At 39.6% G+C, this 21,407-nt stretch overlaps 1 protein-coding gene across 4 annotated transcripts in view; it reads right to left on the bottom strand.

Moving 5' to 3' along the window:
* The window catches only part of CTNND2 (catenin delta 2), a 680,238-nt gene that overhangs the window by 144,006 nt on the left and 514,825 nt on the right, over window positions 1–21,407 (bottom strand). For all 4 annotated transcript variants that reach the window (XM_063326147.1, XM_063326148.1, XM_063326150.1 and 1 more), the window contains one exon: window positions 11,798–12,011. In XM_063326147.1, coding sequence (XP_063182217.1) covers window positions 11,798–12,011 — 214 coding nt within the window. The remainder of the gene's footprint in view (window positions 1–11,797; window positions 12,012–21,407) is intronic.

Genomic DNA, 21,407 nt, shown 5'->3' with positions numbered 1-21,407 from the left:
AACTTAGACCATAAATATAAATGGAAACCAAGAAACTGGAAAAGTTAGCTTTTCCAAAAATCATTGCTCCTGCCACACTGCCACTACGTATTTTATTTTTCTATTGTGCTGCAAAAGATGTACTTTGCCAAATAAATTACAGGACAGAAGGATCATAAGTAAACAAGTACTATTGGGAGAAACAAGAGTTCGATTCTTCTCAATTTGGTATGCTTAAGTCAGTCCTAAATTTATACCAAGATTTTGCTTATTTAATACTCTTTGTTGAAAATAAAAATCTAAAGTCTTTCCAACTCATCTAGGTTTTTCTTTTCCATCTTAATTTAATAGTTTGGTCATGGACTGATGAAGAATGCCATTTGGTAGAGCTGGGAGATCCGGCATCCACCGAACACAGCGTTGGCAGGCCTTTTTGTTTATATACTGAAGGCACACGGGTACTACAGGCAGCTTCCCTCATGAACACGACAATTAAGATTGAAATCTGCGAGCTAAACACCCTGCGCAGAAGCCAAGCACAAGGGATCTTTTTCTGGAGTCTTTAGGAAAAGCACCTTCTACCCCAAGCTCTAGAGAAGTCACGTGCTGGCTCTTTACTGCAGCTTTGACACTTGGAGCCCCCCCGTAATCACAACGCTGCTCTGCAGAGCTGGATCCGCTGCGTGGCAGCTGGGTGCGGGCTCCTGATGTGTCGCATTGGTTCTGCTGTAAAGATGCCGAATACCAACCACGGCATTCCTTAATACTAAGTGCAAGAAGACTTCACAGCTAGCTCAGCCGACAAGGTGAGGAAACGGTCTCAATAGCAGAATTTCTGTAGGAATCAAAAAGTGGTTGATTTGAATTCTGGCACCTGGACAATTCACAGCTCATAGCTCCTTAAAAGCACACTATAAAAATAAGTTTCAAATTGGTGTAACAGAGGAGGAAGTTTCACCAATTTTCTTGAAATAACTTTTTATCTGGTTACTAAATGAATACCTATGTGCACCTGCCTGTAATTCACCTATTCACATGCACAGAGGTGGTTTTCTATCTGTGTATAAGATGACCCATGAAAAGTGCAAATTGAGAAAGACTGGCTTTCAGTAAAAGTCATAAGCAGGCAGCAGTTTAAGGAACAGTAAGTGAAGGTGCAGCCAGATGAATTTTTTTCCCTTTGCAGCCACTCATAGCCTTACAAAACAAAAACTTCCACAGAGAAAATTTTTTTTTAACGACAAACAAACGCATCTTGATCTTACCTACATATAAGTACATGACCACATATAATGTAAGTAATATAAGCAGTTCCTCTGAAAAGCTAACTCTTTCTCTCTCAACTACTGCTCTTCTCATTCTGAAATTACATCTAGGATTTTATTAAAACAAAAAGGAGGGACCAATTTTAATACTGCTTGCAAACAAATCCTGTCCAAATGCTATTGCATTAACTGAACGAGCCTGCATTCTTCTCACAGATCTGAATTTTGACTTGACGTTGCTGCTCTTTCTGCTTCACACTTTAAAATAACGTATAACTGTGGAGAGGAAGAACTGTCAGACAAGAATATTAGACAGTTATTAGCTTTAATGTTAGGCAGAAAAGCAATTACTAGAAGACTTAAGTTACTGTGGAAAGATGACTGGTTTTCTGCTTGTTTCCTTAATTGATGAAATTAAACTGGCCCCATAAAACACAGAAGCCAAACCAAAAGCAAGTAATTCTAAGTGAGAGAAACACAGGAAAAAAATACATCAACTGTTTTCAAACAAAATGTCATCCTAACACATGACTAAGGGCAATACCATTCCCATTAAATACTTCATTAGAAAGCAAGGAAATCAAACAAGAATGCATATATGCATTGAAAGATTTTTTTTTTTTCAATGTTTACACATGTATTTTACCGAAAGATTTTTTTCTAGTACTCAAAATCAAAATATATGTTTGGGAATAGACCCTATTAAAGAGAAAAAAATGTTATACTTAAAACTGAACATCAAGTTACAGCTTTAAGTGCCTAACTCCTTTCTCACAAGAACCAATTAGGAAGTTAGTCCTATCTATAAAGTTGCACCGACATGCAAAATAAAAGGCTCAGTGTATAGCTGCTAAAAAAAAACACCAAAAAAAACCACCAAAAGAAAAAAGAGTAAAGGCTTATTTACTAGCCAAATCTTAAAATTGTTATCTAAGATAAAGACAGCACTGAAAATAAGATTGTTTGGAAGGGAAGATAGGAGGTTGGCCTCTGAACCTAAAAGTAAAAAATTAGTGGCCACAGTGAAAAAAGTAACTTCATCACAAAATTAAAATGTTTCAGTGTATCCTCAAACTTTAATTTTGTAAAAAAAAAAAAAAGTGAAATATTCATATCTGTTTCTAACAAAAACTATTTTCAAAATAAAATTTAAGTATTCTGTGTTGCAAGTGGTCAACATTTCAAACTTCAGATTGACTTTAAACTGCAAGTGTTTTAATAGTCCATCATTCAGGCAGGGGCATCAAAATTATATGCTCAGCTGAATTTTTCCAAAGGATTACTACTTGCTGAAAAAGTTCAATGCAGCTGTTATGTCAAGCCATATGCTGCAACAGATGTCCCCTATTTATCACTCCAGATTGCCTTGTTTGATATTTCCTCTTAAACCTACATTTGACCAAACTAAAAAAAAAAAACGAAGAAAGAAGAAAAAAAAAAAGAAAATCATTTACGTAGTATATTAACAAGCAAATTATGAAATTGGTTTCATTGCCGTATGAATCAAAACAGCTTGAATGAATTTTCCAAAGAAGATGCATCTCACTGGTTGTACAAGGGAAAAATAGTTCCTTCCCATTTAGACTTGGAAGCTGATGTGGTTCATACACGGGAGCGACCCCAGTGCCAGAGAGAAAAGGTGAGCGAAAAGGGACCACCTTGGCTTTTGTGCTGAGAGCGAGTGTGGTAAATTCAGGACAACGGAATGGGAATTTGCCGGGGAAGCAAGGAGGAGGAGGCAGGCTGTGATGCGAAAACTGATGAAACCAGCCGCAAACAGACCCCCAAGAGTGAGGAGAGAGGGACTCCCCTGCCAGGGGCATCGCGCTGCTCCCGGCGGAGACCTGGGCACCTTGGGGACTTGTTCTGGCTCTCCCCCGTTTACTCTCCAGGGAAACAGGCACTGCCAGCTTGGGGAAGGTTTTGTATCGCTGTTTTATCACTATGTTCCCTTTTACCTATAACACTACTTTCAATGCAACACCTTATGCGATAGATCAGTGCCCCAGCCTGTTGCTAAGAAAGCAGGGCAGAAGATTTTAGAAGACATCTCTTTTAAAACCTCTCCTTATTTGATTGGGAGCAGCAGGGGGTGAAGGAGTTAATCTGATAATTCACAAAATATTTGAGAATGACCCTTCATGAATACAACAAATCCTATCAGTGGGTTTTCCCATTTTCAGAGCCAAAACAGTGACAGCATATTGAGAAAGGGGGCAAAGACTGTTTTATAATTAGACAGTAAATTGTAATAGATTTTGTATAAAATGATCCAGCTGAACTGTCAATATTGTTTGCATAAGTGTTATTTGATAAGACAGAATCATTTCTGGAGCAAAATTACCCGATTTATTAAATTACTTTTAGATTTGCCGTTACATATGAGCTATAAATAGGATGTGTTTTGAATGGCTCTGGAATTTCTTGAAGATGTCGTAGCCTATAGGTTGGAAATCAGTTTCCCAACAACTTAGGGGTGTAAGCTGTACGCCTGTTTACCTTCCCGGCTTGCAAGGAAAATGGCTATGAAGGGTTGGTGTCTCAGTAGGTGATTGCACAACCGGTTCACAGGATGAACTCACTGGCATTTATAAAAATACCAATTAATTTCTGCTCTGAATTAGTCTGAAAATCACTTCCACATTTCTAGAAATGTTGACAATGTTTTTTATAGGTGATGCTAAAATCTAAAATTTAAACTTTACCAGACTGTAGAATCGTACTGTGAAGTACAACAGTGTTGTTCCTTACACGGCTGTACCTTGTTATAGCACATCCGCTGCCTGAAACGTCAGTCTGGAGAAGCACAAATAGGTATTTCAAGTATTTTCTAAAAATTATGATGATGCAATAGCTGTTTTTGAAGACTCGCTGTTAAACTGAAAGTACCTGACTATTGGGGTGGAAAAGCAGAGTGGCCCTGTAGCCCACTAACCATGCCACTGCCATTGCTAGCAACAGGCCAGAGGGTTTGTACTACCCTGGTGAGACCCCCGAAGTTGAGCTGCTTGAAGTTGCATTGGGGCACTTGGACCTTTAGTTTGACTAACCCTAGCAACCGCTTCTGCAGTCCAGGTGGCTTCATTTCTTTTGCTTTTGCTTTGCATCATGGTATGGCATAAGCTTAATTTTACCAAGCTAGCAGTAACAAGTAGTTTTTCTGCATTCAACAAACCCTTGGTTTCTTTTTTCCCCATAACAAGATTTTAAATGTAACAGCAAGGAACCATAAACTACTCTATGCAAAGTTTCAGCTGTGAGAAATGCACGTTTTTACTGAAGACTGAGACTTGCAGGAGATTTGTCGGAGTTTTGGCATTCTACATGAAATTCTCTGGCTCCCAAAACTCAGGGCAGAGGTTGAAGAATAACTTGATTAAAAGTATCTCAAGCAATGGGAGGGACTCAAACTCTCATGTAACCTTTGGGAACTGAAAAGGCTTTTGGACTTGAAGAAAGAAATATTGAAGAAACTATAATACGTAATTCCTCCTTCAGCCATTGGCTTCAATCCAGAGTAAACACATACAAATTTTCAGCACACAAATAATTTAATTAATGTTGAAAACAACTGTTATTTAAAACACCTAATTAGAAGTAAATTAGTACAAAAGATTTAATCAACTTTTAAAATTGATTGTGGAAGGATATTGTGCTTACATTTGCATCAATTTAAAGAAAGAGTGGGAAAGATGTATTAGAGCTAGTACCCTTCAAATCTCCCTTCTGAATGAAAAGCATTTAAAACATATAAGCAAATTTTAGTGACTAAAATTGTGAATATTATCCTAAATCTATTATTTAAAAAATTATTAAGCCTGAAGTCTGTAAGTCACCTGTCTCTGTGCTTGGCAAGTTCCTCAAAGCACTGGTTTAAACTTATTACAGAGAACTTGCTTATCTGCAGAGGAGAAACTAAGCCAGAAACGAATGAACTGCTTTTCTTGCCAAAATCAAAACAAGCACTTCTGAAAGCTGTGTTTTCTGCTAGCAGTTATCTGTCTCCGAGCTTAACCTTCCTAATTTCCTTGACTTGACAGGACATCGTGATTGGATGTTGGGAGGCAGGGGAGAAGCTAATTCACAGAGCTGCATCTTAAGAGGCACTCGTATACTTCCTGCACTTATCCCGTTTCTCCATTTTCTTGAGCTACATAGAGTTATGTGCCCCAAATGCTATTTGGCAGTCTTATTCTCTTAGCTGAGCGTATATTGAACAAAATTTACGTCAACCTTGTGGCAGCAGTGTTACCATGGTTACACCATCACGACAATTTAAGCACATAGAAGGCTTTTCACGTTGTCTGTTTGAAAAGTTTGTGATATCCAGGATACGTATCTGAACCTAAAACATATTATATATTTATAATCTAATTTTCAGTTAATGTAATGCTGAAATCCTCTCGTTGGTTCCAAAAGCAACCCACTTTACACATTTTTCTTCCTACCTTTCTTTTTATACTAAACATCAAAAGCTGCAAATTAATTAGGGCTTTCACTGGCCAGGCTTCCTTATATTTGCATTGCTCCATTACAAAACTTGAATATAATTGAAAAATGGGATATTTAATATGAACAACACTGGAACGACATCCAATATAAACCTGCAAAAAAGGGGGTTTAAGAGAATTGTAAGAATTACATCAAGGTGAAGTACTATAAGAACGCAGCTCATGGAAGAGTTCGTTTCTTGTTAAGTCTGTGGGAAAGTCACCTCGCAGTGGGATAAAACAGCCTTGACTCATTTTCAAATCAAATTTCCAAAGAGCAATAGGGCTACAAAGAGTTGCCACCTCTAAATGAAAAGTTTCTATCACAATAAAATTTCACATCTGTGTTTACACACTCCAGTAACTAAGCTAATGTCAAGGGCACTTTTGCAGAAAATTATTAAATTGATACACTGCTTCAAGATCCGAAGTATGAGAGAGTTATCCCTTTGCCATAATATTGTTAAAAATGACTTACTATACAAAAAATCACAAGTGTAATACCTTACAAAAACCAATTAGAAAATAACATCACAAATAGGAAACAACTACCGGCACGTGATTTTGACTTTGGGAACCCCCAAAAGAAGAATTGCCATTTTACTAGGAAGCTATAAATTCTAAAGAAATGACCAGAATTACCTAAAAGAACCACCAGACAACCAAAAAACCCCGTAATAAATCTTCTACTGAAGTAAGCCAAAAGGTCCATTTAAATAGAATATCCCCTTAAACCTGCTTTACACATCACTGCAAGCTCACTAACATGCAATTACGCTGATGAGCAAAGACACACACAAGGCTCAAAGGGACCTTCTGGAGTGTCTTGACCAACCTGCCAACAATTTACGCAGACACTAATAAGCAGTATGCAATCAAAAGGAGGTTTAAACTGCAGCGGTTACCTCAGACCTGGTAGATATAAGGAGGACAACATATAACTGCTTTCAGTAACACTGACAGACAGGTTACACCACTGACAGGTTATAAATACCTCATTATAAATATGTGGCATCTACTAAAAAGGGAACAGAAACGTAAACCAACTACATAATAATGTTGCATAACATGGGGTGGCAACAGAGGACCAACCAAGCCAAAACACAAACGGGCCATAGCTGAAATTAAAGATAACATTAATGAATACTGGAATCCAAAATCTGGAAAGTAAATGAAAAATTTTTACTGTCCAACCCAACCACGGGCCAAATACACTTGGACAACTAGTGCTTCTTTGAAAGCCACATTATGTTCAAGTATCTTATATTTTTTTTCAGGAATGGAATATATGCTTTTTGATTCAGTGAATAAAAATGTGAACGAAATACCCGGAGTCTATGTCTATCTATCTACATATAGTATATATGTATAGTATTAGAGAGTTTATGCTTTTTAATTTTTTTTTTGTAAATGTGATAATTTTCATAATTTACATATTTTCAGTAGACAACAGTTAAATCTCTGACACTTTAATGTCAACCAAAATAAGCAGCAGGCTGTCTGCAGCACAAGAAAAAACAATTTCTCCTGTTATTATTTATAGCTATATTTCTTTGTCTTCGTGTGCTTTCTAAAAGCGGATTGTCCGCTTTTACCTTTCAATCAAATATGGTATAGACATTTCGAAAATGGGTGATACAGTCATATAAGGGGCCTCTTAAAACGGAGCGGTTTCTAATTCAGCTAGCTTACTGTTCGTAGGCAGAAACTGTGTTTCTAGTTGTGATGGATTTTGTTTAAGAGGAGAAGAACAGCAGTTTAAATCATGTTGTCTGAGATAGGTACCCAGTTATCAGATGGAGCTGATGGAACAAGGAGCCAGCGTGGGTTGAATCTAGCAATAGCTGCTTGACCTCACCTCCACAAAGCATCAACGGGATTCCTGTTATCCTTGTTAACATTTCACATTTTTCATGTCTTTTTTTTTTTTTTTCTGATAGTAAAACAAATAGAAAGAATGCTAAAATGGAATTTTGTGGAACAGTTCATAATTAACTCAGGAAAGGCAAGGCAGTCACAAATCAGCTACTGGTTGTCATTATTAACAAGTGAAAACATTTTTTTACCATCTGCAGGATCTGTGCTAATTTTGTACTGTGTTCTAGTCTATTTATATTTATTAGAAAAGCGTTAACATTTAATTATTTTAAAATAGAAGGCTTTTATTTTTTCCCATTAACAGGAGCCTCTGTGGAAACCAGTAACACAGTGCTGGGGTGAAAAGATGGCTAAATTAAGTATGGTGCATCCAGCTTATACCGACTTCTTTTCATTTACAGACTTACGTGAAAGAAGATATTGTAAATCAGGATCTCCTTGACTCTGCAAATTATGAGAGGCTGTAAGCCATGCTGAAATCGCTACGTCTATCAGAGTATTTCACTTCTGCGTCAATGTATATATCCAGTGGTATACCTCAGTTTATCCAGGTTTTTCTCGTAAAACACAGTGATTGTGGAAGTGTTTCTAGAAAAGTAACGTTTCAGTATTTCAGCATTTAATTTCGTAACAGCCAGGCAGCAAACTTCCCTCACGGCTTCTACATGGGAGCCTGCACCAAAACCATTTGCTCCATGTGAGAAAGTCTTGAAGCTGTTTCACTTTGCAATATGGTTCAGTTTGCCCAGTCGAAAAATTTGAGCGTGTTAAGGTTTTCCAACATTAGCCTGAGTCCTCTGCTACCCGGGAGGAGAAAGACGAGATAAAGGAAGACGTGAAAAACTCTGTTTTGGAGAGATTATGGCAGAAAGAAATCTCTGGAAAAGAGGAAAAGCTACAAATGGCGCCAAAGGCAATCCTGACAAGCAAGGACCTGCTGGGCTAGAAAGCTGGTCTGCAGGGTTATGCACGCTTCCAAAACCAGTCTTGAGATAGCTGGAAATTGAAATTATAATCTCCTTAGAGAGAAGCAACAAGAAGGAAGAAAATGCGCATGCTTAAGGAAGGAACTAATATCATAACTTTTGCTCTGGCTGGCACGTGCTTCACGGTACTTGGGACAGGCGATGAATGCTTCGCTACTGTTCAGACAAATCGAGCGGCTAAAAACCTCTCCCGCCCATATTTCTTCCCTCACAGCTATGTGCCTGCTCAGAGGGATTCACACCTTTGTCTTGCCAGATTTCTGGACAGGTCACTTAGACTTGATAGGCTCAGTTCCCCATCCGTACAACTCTCTCATGAAGAAAGGCTGAGGGACTTGGGTCTTTTTAGTCTGGAAAAAAAACGGCTGAGGGGGGATCTTATCAACACTTATAAATACTTAAAGGGTGGGTGTCAGGAGGATGGGGCCAGGCTCTTTTCAGTGGTGCCCGGGGACAGGACAAGGGGTAGCTGGCACAAAGTTGAGCATAGGAAGTTCCATCTCAACAAGAGGAGGAACTTCTTTACTTTGAGGGTGGCAGAGCACTGGAACAGGCTTCCCAAAGAGGTGGTGGAGTCTCCGTCTCTGGAGACATTCAAAACCCGCCTGGACATGTTCCTGTGCAACCTGCTCTGGGTGACCCTGCTCTGGCAGGGAGGTTGGACTAGATGATCTCCAGAGGTCCCTTCCAACCCCTACCATTCTGTGATTCTGTGAGATAATGACACTTCCCCACCTAGGAGAAGCGCTCTGAGGACAAATGCTTGAGCAGTATGTAGGGGCAGTGATGGCAGAGCCTATATGAATTCCTAAGGCAGGAACTTTGTGCCCTTTCTAAAAGTAACAAGAACAGTTTTTGTGTAGACAGGAAGCACAATGAACATGAGATGGAAAGGCTCAGGGTATTACGTTTACTCCTAAAACACACATATGCTATTATGTTCTCTGTACTTCCCTCAGGCTATGGTGGCACTACTGAAATAATTATCTTCCTGCCACTTTGGCTCAGGAAGGCTGATGGGAAGCAGGAGGAACTTCTTTTATTTTCCCTTGTGCCCACCACCACGTCATATTTTTTCATTACCAAGGCAGCTGCTGCAGGAGCTATCTTTCCTTCCCCAGAAAGGACAGAGGGAAGGAATTTAACTGGGGCAGCTGTCATACTACAACGCTTTACAAAAAAAGCAAATGAGAACGGATTCAGATGTGCGATTCCAGCCTGTTTCCTAAGAGATACAAGATGAGAGGTGCAGCTATGAGTGTTGCATTGGAAAGGAGCTTTGCAGAACACTACCACTACCAGGTTTGCATTTTCAAACCAAGGACCAGTGATTTGCATTCTGAAAGGCAGAAAAGCTGGCCACAGCAGGCAGTGGCCTTCTGGGATGCACTGGCTATTAAAAACCAAAAAAAACCCCAATACGAAACCAGATAGGAATAATATCTTGAAATACCACTGACTTTGACTCCATTCCTCAGGGTCACCATCTTTCTCTGCTCCCCTTTCATAGATGTCCATCACTCCTGACACTCACCATCCCTGGGAGCTGCATCTGCCCATACAAAAGCTGCCTACCATTGATGGTCAGGACCTACTCTTCTTGGCAGTAACAGTTTGAGGGCATGCTAGCACACGCTTCCTTTCTTCCTGTGGGACTTCAGGAAGATTTAACAACATACTGTGCAGTGGAAGGAATGCAAACTCTATCCTGGTATCTTTTCTTTAAATGACCTAATGACATTATGTGTTCTGTCTACAGACAGCATGGGAAGTGCCACTGCGACTGCCGAGGTGTACTGCTGATGTTCATTAGCAGTTTGCCACTTACTACTCAGAATAAATAGGCAGAATGTTCCCTGGAGCCAGGACACAGGCAACATAACCAAGACAAAAGCAAGTATGTTGAATCCGAAGCGGTGGTTACACTTTATTAGATCTGTCAGTAATTCTGTCACTCTGCAGGAGGCACCATCCGAGCCCACGTAACCCAGTATCTCTGCCCCATTAATCCTGCCTAACAAGTACGAGGTGATAGGTGTTGTAACTAAGAAACAAAATTAAATATAAAAATCTACTTTTAATAAACACTATGCAGCTTATTCAGACACCCTCAAGGAAGGAACCTGCAGTCAACCAAAGGACGGTAATCTTATCAATTGTATCCTAAATGAGGCCTAACCCACGAGGGTAAGTAATTTCAGCAGAAGCAGAGGTGGTAGTGTGTACTCTGATGCTTCTACTACAGAAATGAGAACTCTTCTTATTTATTTTAGCATGAAAATCATAATGAAAATACAGGCATTGTAAAACAGGATAATGAAAAGGTCTTAAGATATTTTATTTGTAGTATTAAATTAATCACCACATTGATGTTAGCGATCAAATAGAATGAAATCACAAAGTGAAAAATCAAAAAAACCATCTAGCTTCTGTTTTGCATTTTAAATAGGATAGCTTAGGGGAAAGAGGAAAAAATCTACCAATGTTTCAGATCGGTGCTGTTTGACAGCATTTCTGTATTTCTGAAAAAAAACCCCCACCAACACACCTTGAATTTCATAAGCAAAAAAGTCCAAACAATCTTAAAAAGATCAGATTCTACTATATCAAGACAAGAAATAAGACTCTTAACACTACCTCCATGCCCTGTGTCTAACCTACGTCACATAGCATGCTATCAAATTTCAGAAAAAAAGGCTTCAGAAGATGACCTTGTCCATCCCTCCAACATGCTTTTCCATTTTCCTATCAGAACCACAAGAAAGGTAAAAAAACCCCACAACCAAATCCTCCTTCTCACTATATAGGATATAAAATAAATTAATAATAGCTTCTAAGAAAAATCAGTAAAATCTGACTTCTGCATGTGCAGCCCTACACCAGACAAGAGGGAGAGCAGAGGATTACCATCGCAATGTATCTGTGTATGGAGCACATCTTCTGCAAGAACATTCAGGGCTAACCAAAGTGACCAGCAACTGCAAGCATAAATCATGCCTCCATCTGTAAACCGCCTACATAGTATTGACTAAAGCTCTTCATACATTACATATACCCAAAGGGCTTGCAAGTGTTTTGTTAGGGCAAAGAAGATGGTAAAAAAATAAAGAGTTACTGATGAATGAAGTGGCACACAGCACAGAACCGTGCTTGCAGAGCCTATATAGAGTTCGAACAAAAAATATTAAAAGATTCAAACCTGTGACCAGTTCTCTGATTTCCAAATCTGTCGTCTTGCGGAGTAACCGTACTAATGCTGGGATGCCACCACAGTTTTTCAGAGCAATTTTGTTGTCATCATTTGCCTTCCCGTATACCAAGTTTCTCAAAGCTCCACAGGCACTACGGTGGACTTCTGTCATCCGATGGTCCAATAGGTCCACCAGTAATTGTATTCCGCCTTGTCTTCTTATCTGAAATAGGCCAAAGTGACAATCATAAAATTAGGGAATGAACGCCAGCATTATATATGCTACCCAATGTAATTAAGCTGTGGTTTATGCAGGCCATGCTCCAGCAAAGGCAGGCTGGTAGCCCCACAAAGCTGCTACGGTACACTGCTTTGATTCCTTGTATTATTTTTTCAGTGGCAACATAACCGTACAATGACGAACCCGAACCTCTGCAAAAGCAGCCAAAAGTTAGTCAAGAGTGTTGTCTCATCAAGATTTCTCAAAGTTCAGCAAGGTTTGCCTTGGCAAGGATTTCTCCTGCGCAGGAGAAACATCATCTGCTTCAGAGTGTAACACATCACAAGCTAGAGGAAAACCCACAAGACTACAGCGAACAAAAAAAAGCACTTAATGCAATAAAGTTTTTAGTTTTTTCCCTTTACATTTAATTACTTGGAATGTGAGCAGCTACTGTAGTCTCTGCAAGGATGTTATATCAACAAAACTGGAAAAGCAAAGATGAAAGGAAAAGGAGGAAGTTGCACAAACTTAAAGACAAGGATGGTGGATAAATCATAGAAAGCTCATTCTATTATAGCTGAGGGAGACCCTTAAGTGATACAGGAGCAGAAGTCTTATTAATTTCTAAGGTAGCCTACTAAATAAATTTCTAATGCAATATCTTATATAAAATATCGTTCTAGAAAAAGCACAAAAATGTTTGAGGGAAATTATCAAGAAGGTCAAGGATACCACGAACTATTTATTATAAAATCCGTTTGCAACAAATCCATCTCTATTGTCCTCTGGCGCTATTTGGTCCTCAAACAGTAGCCAGTCTTGGATCTAATTTCAAGAAACTAGACTGGTTCATAACTAACATCCAAGAAGTACAATGCTTTAGCTTCAAGTAAGTTATATAGGCGTCTCTGTCAAAAAGTTTCTCCATGTGTGGTGTTGGCTGAGGCACAAAGCAAGCCAGGCACTTCAGCTGGCCATTTTACCACCTCCAGTACTATTTTCCCTAAAACATTAAAAGAAAGACTGCTAGCAGGAAAGGAGTAGGAAATGGTTAAACAAAGCGTGCTAAAATTTATTAGAAATTCATGCTTTATCTACTGATTTCAAAATATTTAATATATTAAGTAGAACCAATGTACGGCATTTCATGAATCTAACACAAACTTCACTGCAAATAAAGCCTGAAAAATGATTCAGCCTTTGAGGTTCCAAAATCGAGCTATACGAAATTACTCATTGATAAAATAGAAGTTCTCTCTTTCTTCTACTGGCTTATCTGGCGCATTCCTATTTTTGTAATAACAGCAAGACCCAGTATAATATAGCAGTTTTGTAGTTAAAATGTGTATATACTGAGATGTTACGGTATTAAGTTAAAATGTTATGATGTGTATACAGTTACAACACAGCTTTGGACTAAATGAAGTGACAGCATTTAAAGATAAACTAAGATATTTTCACTTAAACAGGCATTGTATCTGTACATCCCATCCAAATTTCTGAGTAATATCCAGCAGCCGGCACTACATGAGAGTGCAGAGATGTGAATGGACATTGGTACAATGCATCAAGTTCAGACGGAAAAATTAATTAATCTTTTGGAGAGCCCATTCTTCTCCTGCTCAGAGAAACCACGACATCTTTCAGTTTAGAAACCAGAAAACCAGATCAAAGAGAAAAGGTATTGCAACACATCTCACGGGTCAAAACTTTTCCCATGTGAACACCTTGCAATGAAATCATTTTCTCCTTTCCAAGCCAGGAAAAAATTACCAAGTTTACCTGGGAGGGGTAGGGTTGTTTGTTTGCTTGTTTTCACAATCCATCACCATTTAATCTTAAGATTAAAATATGTTCCCTTCCGCTACTAACCAGATACTCAAAACCAAGCATACTACATGTAGAGCCACCTACATAACAAAATAGATGACGTTTATTGAAACAGAGGAGGAACAAAAATTCATGCATCAGTTCTACAAAAGGTGAAACAGCAACTGAGCTTCACACTTCAACCTCCAAAAAGAAATAAGATCTGGTGGAAAAAAGAACGCAGTTAAAAAACACACGAGTTGTTCTGGTATGATGAGTAATACCAGGAATGACAGAATGAAAACACGCCCGCTGATCTTTGTATTTTATATCTTTGAAGCACAATATGCTGAATGAATATTTTAATTGCTTCACTGGTAAAAAAAGATTATGAATGAGAAAAGCTATTAACTTTGCAGCAAAAATCATTCTGTGCACTATAACTCGTCTGAAGACTCCGAGGGCTCTGCCTCCACTCAGAGGCACACTGGGCCAGTATCGTTTTCCCCACTCTCCCTCTCGGACACAGCCAAGTGGCATCTCAGGCTCCTCCACAGTTTCTCTTGTGGACACTCTCAGGTGACAGGTTTTGCCATCTTCTGCTCCTTTCTAAGGGAAAAGATGTGGTTCTGCCTTGTTCAGCCAGTATTCCTGAGCTGTACCTTCCCTTTTCAGTCACGGCATCTGACAGCACACCAGGATTCAGCTCACGCAGCTCCTCCTCTCCCAGGAACCTGAAGTCAGCAGCAGACTGAAGTGATTCAAAGATAAGTCCTTAAAAGCGAGGGCATTAAATATTCATCTAAAATGCATTTCTGTCAGAAAAAAAATATGGGTAACGCAACAGAAATGAAACGGATGTTACATAACACCTTACCTAACGTGACAAAATTCCTTAGATTCTACTGAAGAAAGAACCTATTCTTACCTGGGAAAGACAAACTTTTTTTGTTTTTTTGCAAACTTTGAATTTCCAAGCTCAGGTACTTGGCAAAAGTAGCTGTGTCATGCAGGCAGAGATGAAGCCGATTCTTCAAAAACGGGAGCTCAGTTTCTGATGCTGTCCTTTATCTGGATTACTGTGTGGCTTTGTTTTCATTTTTCCAACACTCCATTCTTCACCAGAAGCCTCACCCCATTTCATGTTTCCATCACTTATCTATATCGCTGTTTAATACTATATTCTCCAGCAGGTTGAACTATGCCTGACAAATTGTGAGACACTGATGAATGTTATCAGCACTTACTTAAATTTACGGAAACTCAGGCAAAGGAAATTAAATTATTTGTTCAAGTCCTTTATGGAGTTAGAGCTGCAGCCTGGAGGACAATTCTAACTGAGTGAGTCTCTTGGGGCAGATCTCAGCCAAGCAAAGTTATCATGGCTCCAGAGAGTTCAGCAGTGCTACTGCCAAACGTCTTTGCCAAGAACACTGCCACGGGTGGATAAGCAGCAATTTGCACCAATGGGGCGTCAAATCCCACTCCTTGAAAGGACTTTTGGTAAAATACTTCTGTCTCTCTCTTGACTTTACATGAAGAGGACATTTCTTAATGTAACATCTATTGACACATCAGTGGCTGCTGCCTTGCTACATCCAGAAGAAAACAGAATACGCCGGAGCCTGTTTGCCTGCTACAACCAAATACTCAGCATAGTACCAAGCCATCAGGAGATACAGACCAACTCTGTTCTCACACAGACCAATTCCAGACCAATTCTGAAGTCAAAAGAACGACCTTCAGCTCTGCAGCTCAACTGAGTTTGATCATATCGTATCAGTCATATAATAAAGGTTATTCTTCCTGCTTTGAATATACTGTCCCTTTTTTATGCCATCTCTTCTCACTGTCTTCTCTTGCTGTCTTCAGACTAGAAGTATTAAAAATGCTGGGTGAATCCGTGTTACAGTGTTTCTCATCAATCTTTTAATCCATGGACACTGCTAGTTTCTGAATGTTCTTTCCTTTTTTTTTTTTTTTCTCACTAGAAATGATATGCATTATCTTCGGAAGATGCTGTTAGAGAGCTGTTAAATCAATAAAACAGGCTGTGTTCTTTCACACGAGGCATTATGGAATGTATGGCAAATCCTATCAGGACCAGGAAGACCAGCATGCATAAGCCTGAATTCATTCTGTTGAGCTTTCCTAATAAATTAGGGACCCATGCTGTGCAGTGTAAACCTATGCTGATCAAAGTAAAAACTGAAAGAACAGAGATTACATTAATTTTGCCACAAAAAAATTTCCATGGAAGAATGCACAGAGCTGCTTTCGTCTGATGAATCACGTGTCTTCTCTTTCCAGGAAATGTTTAAACTTTCCTTTTAAAGTTGGCTCTCCACCACTAATGTTACTTCTACTTGCTGTTCAGAAGCACTTGCTCTGGTCAAGTCCCATGATGCCACGATACAGGCAGACAGGACAGGAAAAGGTGACAGACCCTCTGGTCCATCGACCAGTAAGAGCGCACTCCTGTCAGCTGGATTCCAGAGTCTTCTCTGGCATCGTATAAAGTTTGTTTCCGTTCTGCATCTGAGAATATATTTGTATCCACACTATGCAGATACAAGGTGAACTTGGACTCAAGAAGGGGTTCGGACTAGTGATGGAGGCAGTGAAGATGTTAATTATGTTCCTAAGAAGGAGAGCCTCGATGTCTCATACCAAGAGGTACAATTTATCAGTTTCAAGGCTGACCTCCGATTCAATGGTGTTTATCACAACAAATTTTCCATGACAGTGGATTGTTAGATATTTAATCTACCAGAAGTTACACGTGACCAGCCTGAAGCATATGCACTGGTAAAACAAGTCAATAATACATTGATGATATGTCTGAAACAATACAGATATACTTGATTACTGTATGATTTTAGCATATGAATTATTTGACAGCTTGTTTTCCAATTTGATACACGAGATTGGATGGATGTGTGGAAAGAAAAGAAATGTAGGATGTAAATGGTACACAGATACCTGGAATGTATGGACATCTGTTTTGTGAGGACATCTGGTCAATGGCTGTCCAGCATATAAACAGAGATGAGACAGGAAAAGTAATAAACCACACTCATTTACGCAAACCTTATAGAACAAGAGATACCAAAGACCAGGTCTGTAAGATCACTGGTTCATGGGCTGCTGAAGGAACCACTCAAAGGCTTGGAGAGATTCAGCCTGAGCTTTGTTAAGTGGTAAGGGGGACTGGGCCACCCAGGGAGGAATGAATGACAAGGTTATCCTTGCCACCCCATATCCTATGGGAAAGAGCATGCTTATGGGATGCTTTCACAGGATTGTGGCAATGTGCAAAACCTCTGGAGAGAAGGGCAAAGGTAGGAAAAGAGACAACCAAATGCACGGGGAAGGAACAACATGAGAAAATACAGAGAAGGGCGTGATGAAAGGGGCTGATTGTGTATAAAGTTGTGCTTCACTATGCTTGTCCAGCCAAACCCTGCGCATAATCACTGCAGTCTGTTTTATCTTCTTATTAAACCTAATTCCTAACAATTTTCCTGGATGAGGACAGTCTACTTTCTGGAGGAGTGTAATGCTAGTGAACCTCGAGCTGTAATTAGCTGGCGAGCAGAACCGGAGATCTGGGAAAGAGTTATCAGAGACACTGTAGATCCAGGGGACAGATACCAGCAAGGTCAGGGTCTGAGGATGTGCTACTAGGCAGACCAGCTGGGTCTGAGCCAGCTACCAGAAAGACCTCTTTGTGTCTCCATGTGTGTGAGATGAGACCTGCCAGCAAGCTTTGAGCCTGATTAGCTGGAGATTAAGGAGCACATATTATTGTTCGTGTTTGCGTGAGTGCTGCTTTGTGTGCATGGGGTGCAGGCACTGTCCTCGTGTTTGTGTTGATCTGTTGTGTGATCTAAGCTTCTTTAACATACATACCTAACAAAATGAATAGGGATGCTTTTATTTCTAGAATGATCCATATCTGATTAATTTCTCATTCATTTATTGTACTGGTTTTGTAAACATGTGTAGAATCATAGAATGTTCATGGTTGGAAAGGATCTTTGAGATCATCGAGTCCAACCATACACACACACAAAAACCCCTGCAATCTCTGCCAGTAGAGCATGCCCTGAAGTGCCACATCTAGATGTTTCTTAAATACCTCTAGGGATGGTGACTCAACCACCTCCCTGGGCAGGCTGTTCCAGTGCCTGACCACTCTTCCAGGAAAGTAATTCTTCCTAATCTCTAATCTAAACCTCCCCTGCCACAACTTCAGACCATTTCCTCTGGTCCTATCATTATTCACCCAGGAGAAGAGGCCAACACCTACCTCCCTACAACCTCCTTTCAGGTAGTTGTAGAGGGCAATGAGGTCTCCCCTCAGCCTCCTCTTCTCCAAGCTAAACATGCCCAGCTACCTCAGCCTCTCCTCATATGACCTGGTCTCCAGACCCCTCACCAGCCTGGTAGCTCTCCTCTGGACACGCTCCAGCACTTCAGTGTCCCTCTTGTACAGAGGGACCCAGAACTGAACACAGCACTTGAGGTGAGGCCTCAACAGGGCCGAGTACAGAGGCACCATCACTGTAATTTAGGTTAGTATATACACTGTACTTGAAATGTTAACTGGGTTACATGCTCAGCCTTGTATCATGGTTACTGAAGGAGAGAGAACAAGGGAAATCACCAGCTGACGTGTTAAACTAGTTGAAAGGAGAAGTGCCCACCTTCTGAGCAATGCCATAACGCATCCTGCTCCTTTTCCAAGCAGCAGTTAAGGGTCTGGTCCCCATCACTCTGAAGACTACTAACACTAATCCCACAGACGGCAGGAGGTGGTTCATGCAGCATGCAAGCACTCCTCTTATATAAAGCATACGTTGGGAGTCAGTGGATCAAATACAGAGCTCTGTTAAAAAAAATAAACCAGAAACATCTCCCAAGGAATATTTAGCTCCCTTTGGGAAATACATCTGGATCTACAGCTTTCGGTATCTTCTCCCTGCTTTGTACTACACTGGTTAAATATAACCTTTACTCACTTTGAGACCACTCTGGTTAAAGGATACTTTCTGTGCTTTAAAAAGAACTGACAGAATAACAATTTATGAACGTGGAACCTTTCAGAAAAAAAAAAATAGAAATTAAAGTGTGATTTGTAGGGAATTGTAGGGAATATTGCAGCCTTCTTAATTTACCTTTTACAAATGCATGCCAAAGCTTGCACAAATCTTAACACAGCTTGAAACTGAATTATTGTCAGATGTAAGCAGTAACAGCATTACAGTCCATGACCTTAATTGACAAAACATGCTACCTGTCACTGATTCAGCACAGAAGCCATGCTGTTCCTCCAGGCTGTCTGTTTAAAGTCTAACAACTGGATGTGAAAACCCGACGGGCTTGCTTCCCTGGGGATAGGGAAGGTTTGCCCAAAAAGTGAGGACAACCAGGACTGTCAGACTGAGCAGAATGCATGCTTTGACTTACAATCAACAGCATTATTTTCTCACGTTTAGAAGGACAGATAACTCCTCAAATGTGAACAAAATATAGGTGAGCGTTTTTTCTTCGTATCTAGGTATCAGCAAACTGGCCCTGGAATCTGGCTGTTGCTTATGGCTTTGCAACAGCAGAAGCAAAGTCAATGCAAATAGACATTAGCTGTCTTGACTATTACTATGGTTTTGAACTCTATTTTGAAATAAAAATTCTATTCCTCCCAGCAGTGAAGAAGAGAAGCAAACCCCTCTCTTTCAATCCCTGCATAATAGAAATCGCCTTTGACATCCCTGGGAAGGCTGTAAAAATCAGAGCTAGAGATACAAAAAGGAAGAAAAGTGAAGCTTCAAGTTTTAAACAGCTTAGCCAAAGACTGTTAGATAATGAAGTATTCCAACACGGCCTAAAAATATTGCTGTGATAGAAACCAAAACACCCTTCCTCTTCTATTTATACTCAGCAAGTGGGTATCTGAGATATTGTTCAAATTTTGCCAGTAGGTATAACTGGAACATCCTCTTCTGCATTTAATTCGGACTACCCTGCATTACAAAGTAAAATATAATGGAAACAGAACAGGATTAAGAATAGGTGACAAAAATTGTTAGAGACTGACAGAGTGATAAAGTGTGTTTCTAAAATAACACAATCTCCTCTTCCCAATAAGATATTACGCGTTCCACTATTAACAGCTCCACAGTCCTAATTTGAAGATTAATTCATGCTTAAATGCTTACTTTCCACATTTTTCTTAATAATCACTTTTGAATAACTCTCCGTCCAAAGGAGGTGAAGGAAATCTAACAACAATCAAGCCTTTTTAGACATCATCGATATTAATTGCCAGCTTAATTGATGTAACACACTGCATCATCCACCACTTATTCTGTGACATTTCCATTATTAAGAAAGCATGTTTCAATATATCAAAATACAAGTGTTTAAACACATGGAATTATTTTTAATGCCACTGTGTTACATACAGAACAGAACTAAAAAATAACTGACTGCTAGCACAGGTGACGGTATATATCCAATAAACCCCAAATTAAAAGGACAATTCCATTTAAGTCTGCTTCTGGAAATTTGTAGCAATAATTGGCTTTAATGTTCCTAGATGCCAGTTTACTAACTAGCAGAATAAGTGCTTATTATTTCACACATTGAATGGATTCCAAGTAATTCTGTTCCAGGGGTGTGGGAAGCAGAAGCTACAAGTGAGGAGAACCAAATGGCAAACGCATTTTTAAAGAGTGGCAGGCAGTTTCTGAGACACTTACTATGGCCACCCTGCTCCTCTCAGGCTCACCCTTTGGGTAGATTGGTTCCAGCCACACAGGCCAGGAGAGTCCAAGAGGCCACTGCCCACATAGCAACTTGACCGCACTGACCCGTTACACACAGTATTCTTTTTTTTTTACAGCGTTTCCAAACCCTCTCTCTGAGACCCTTCTGTTGCTTATCTTTGCCTTGTTTACATTACTAAAAGACTTTACTCTAAAGAGGAAAAAAACCAATGTATTTTTCAGAGAAGGGTTTGGAAGATGGGCAGACTCATTGCTAGCTAGTTTCAGAGGGCTGATTCCTAAAAACTTAAAATGGGTATGAAGGGAAGAAAACAAATCTCCATCAAAAAAGAATACAGGAAGAGCACTGAGCATAGCACACGTCTCTTAAGAGAAATGTAGTGGTTCAAACTTTAATTCCTCTCCACTACTTCTTCTGACATGCCTATGGAACAGCAGGTAGACAATACAAAATCCGTACATTGCAAACGCACATGAGATTTATTACAGACAAATTTACCTGCAACATCATAGGGTAATTTAGTCTCATTAGCAAAGTAATTTGCTACAAGTTCAAAAAAGTGCTGAGCAATTTTAGCTTAAAATAGAGTGGAATGTTATGCAAATTGCTGCATTAGCTCCAAAGTCTAATTTGTTTAAGGAATCTAAATCAGGGTTTGGATCCAGGTCCCATTTAAGCATGGTTTTGTAGAACTGTCATTAAGGGCTTGTTAGCTCAGACACAAAGGCAACATAAAGCTGTGAACAGGCATAATTTAAATAAATTCAGCCACTGGTACATACACAATGTTCTGCT

This window comes from Chroicocephalus ridibundus, chromosome 2, assembly GCF_963924245.1.
Source record: "Chroicocephalus ridibundus chromosome 2, bChrRid1.1, whole genome shotgun sequence".
NCBI lineage: Eukaryota > Metazoa > Chordata > Aves > Charadriiformes > Laridae > Chroicocephalus > Chroicocephalus ridibundus.
The sequence above is the reverse complement of the archived record's forward strand: the minus strand, read 5'-3'. Positions and strand labels throughout refer to the sequence as shown.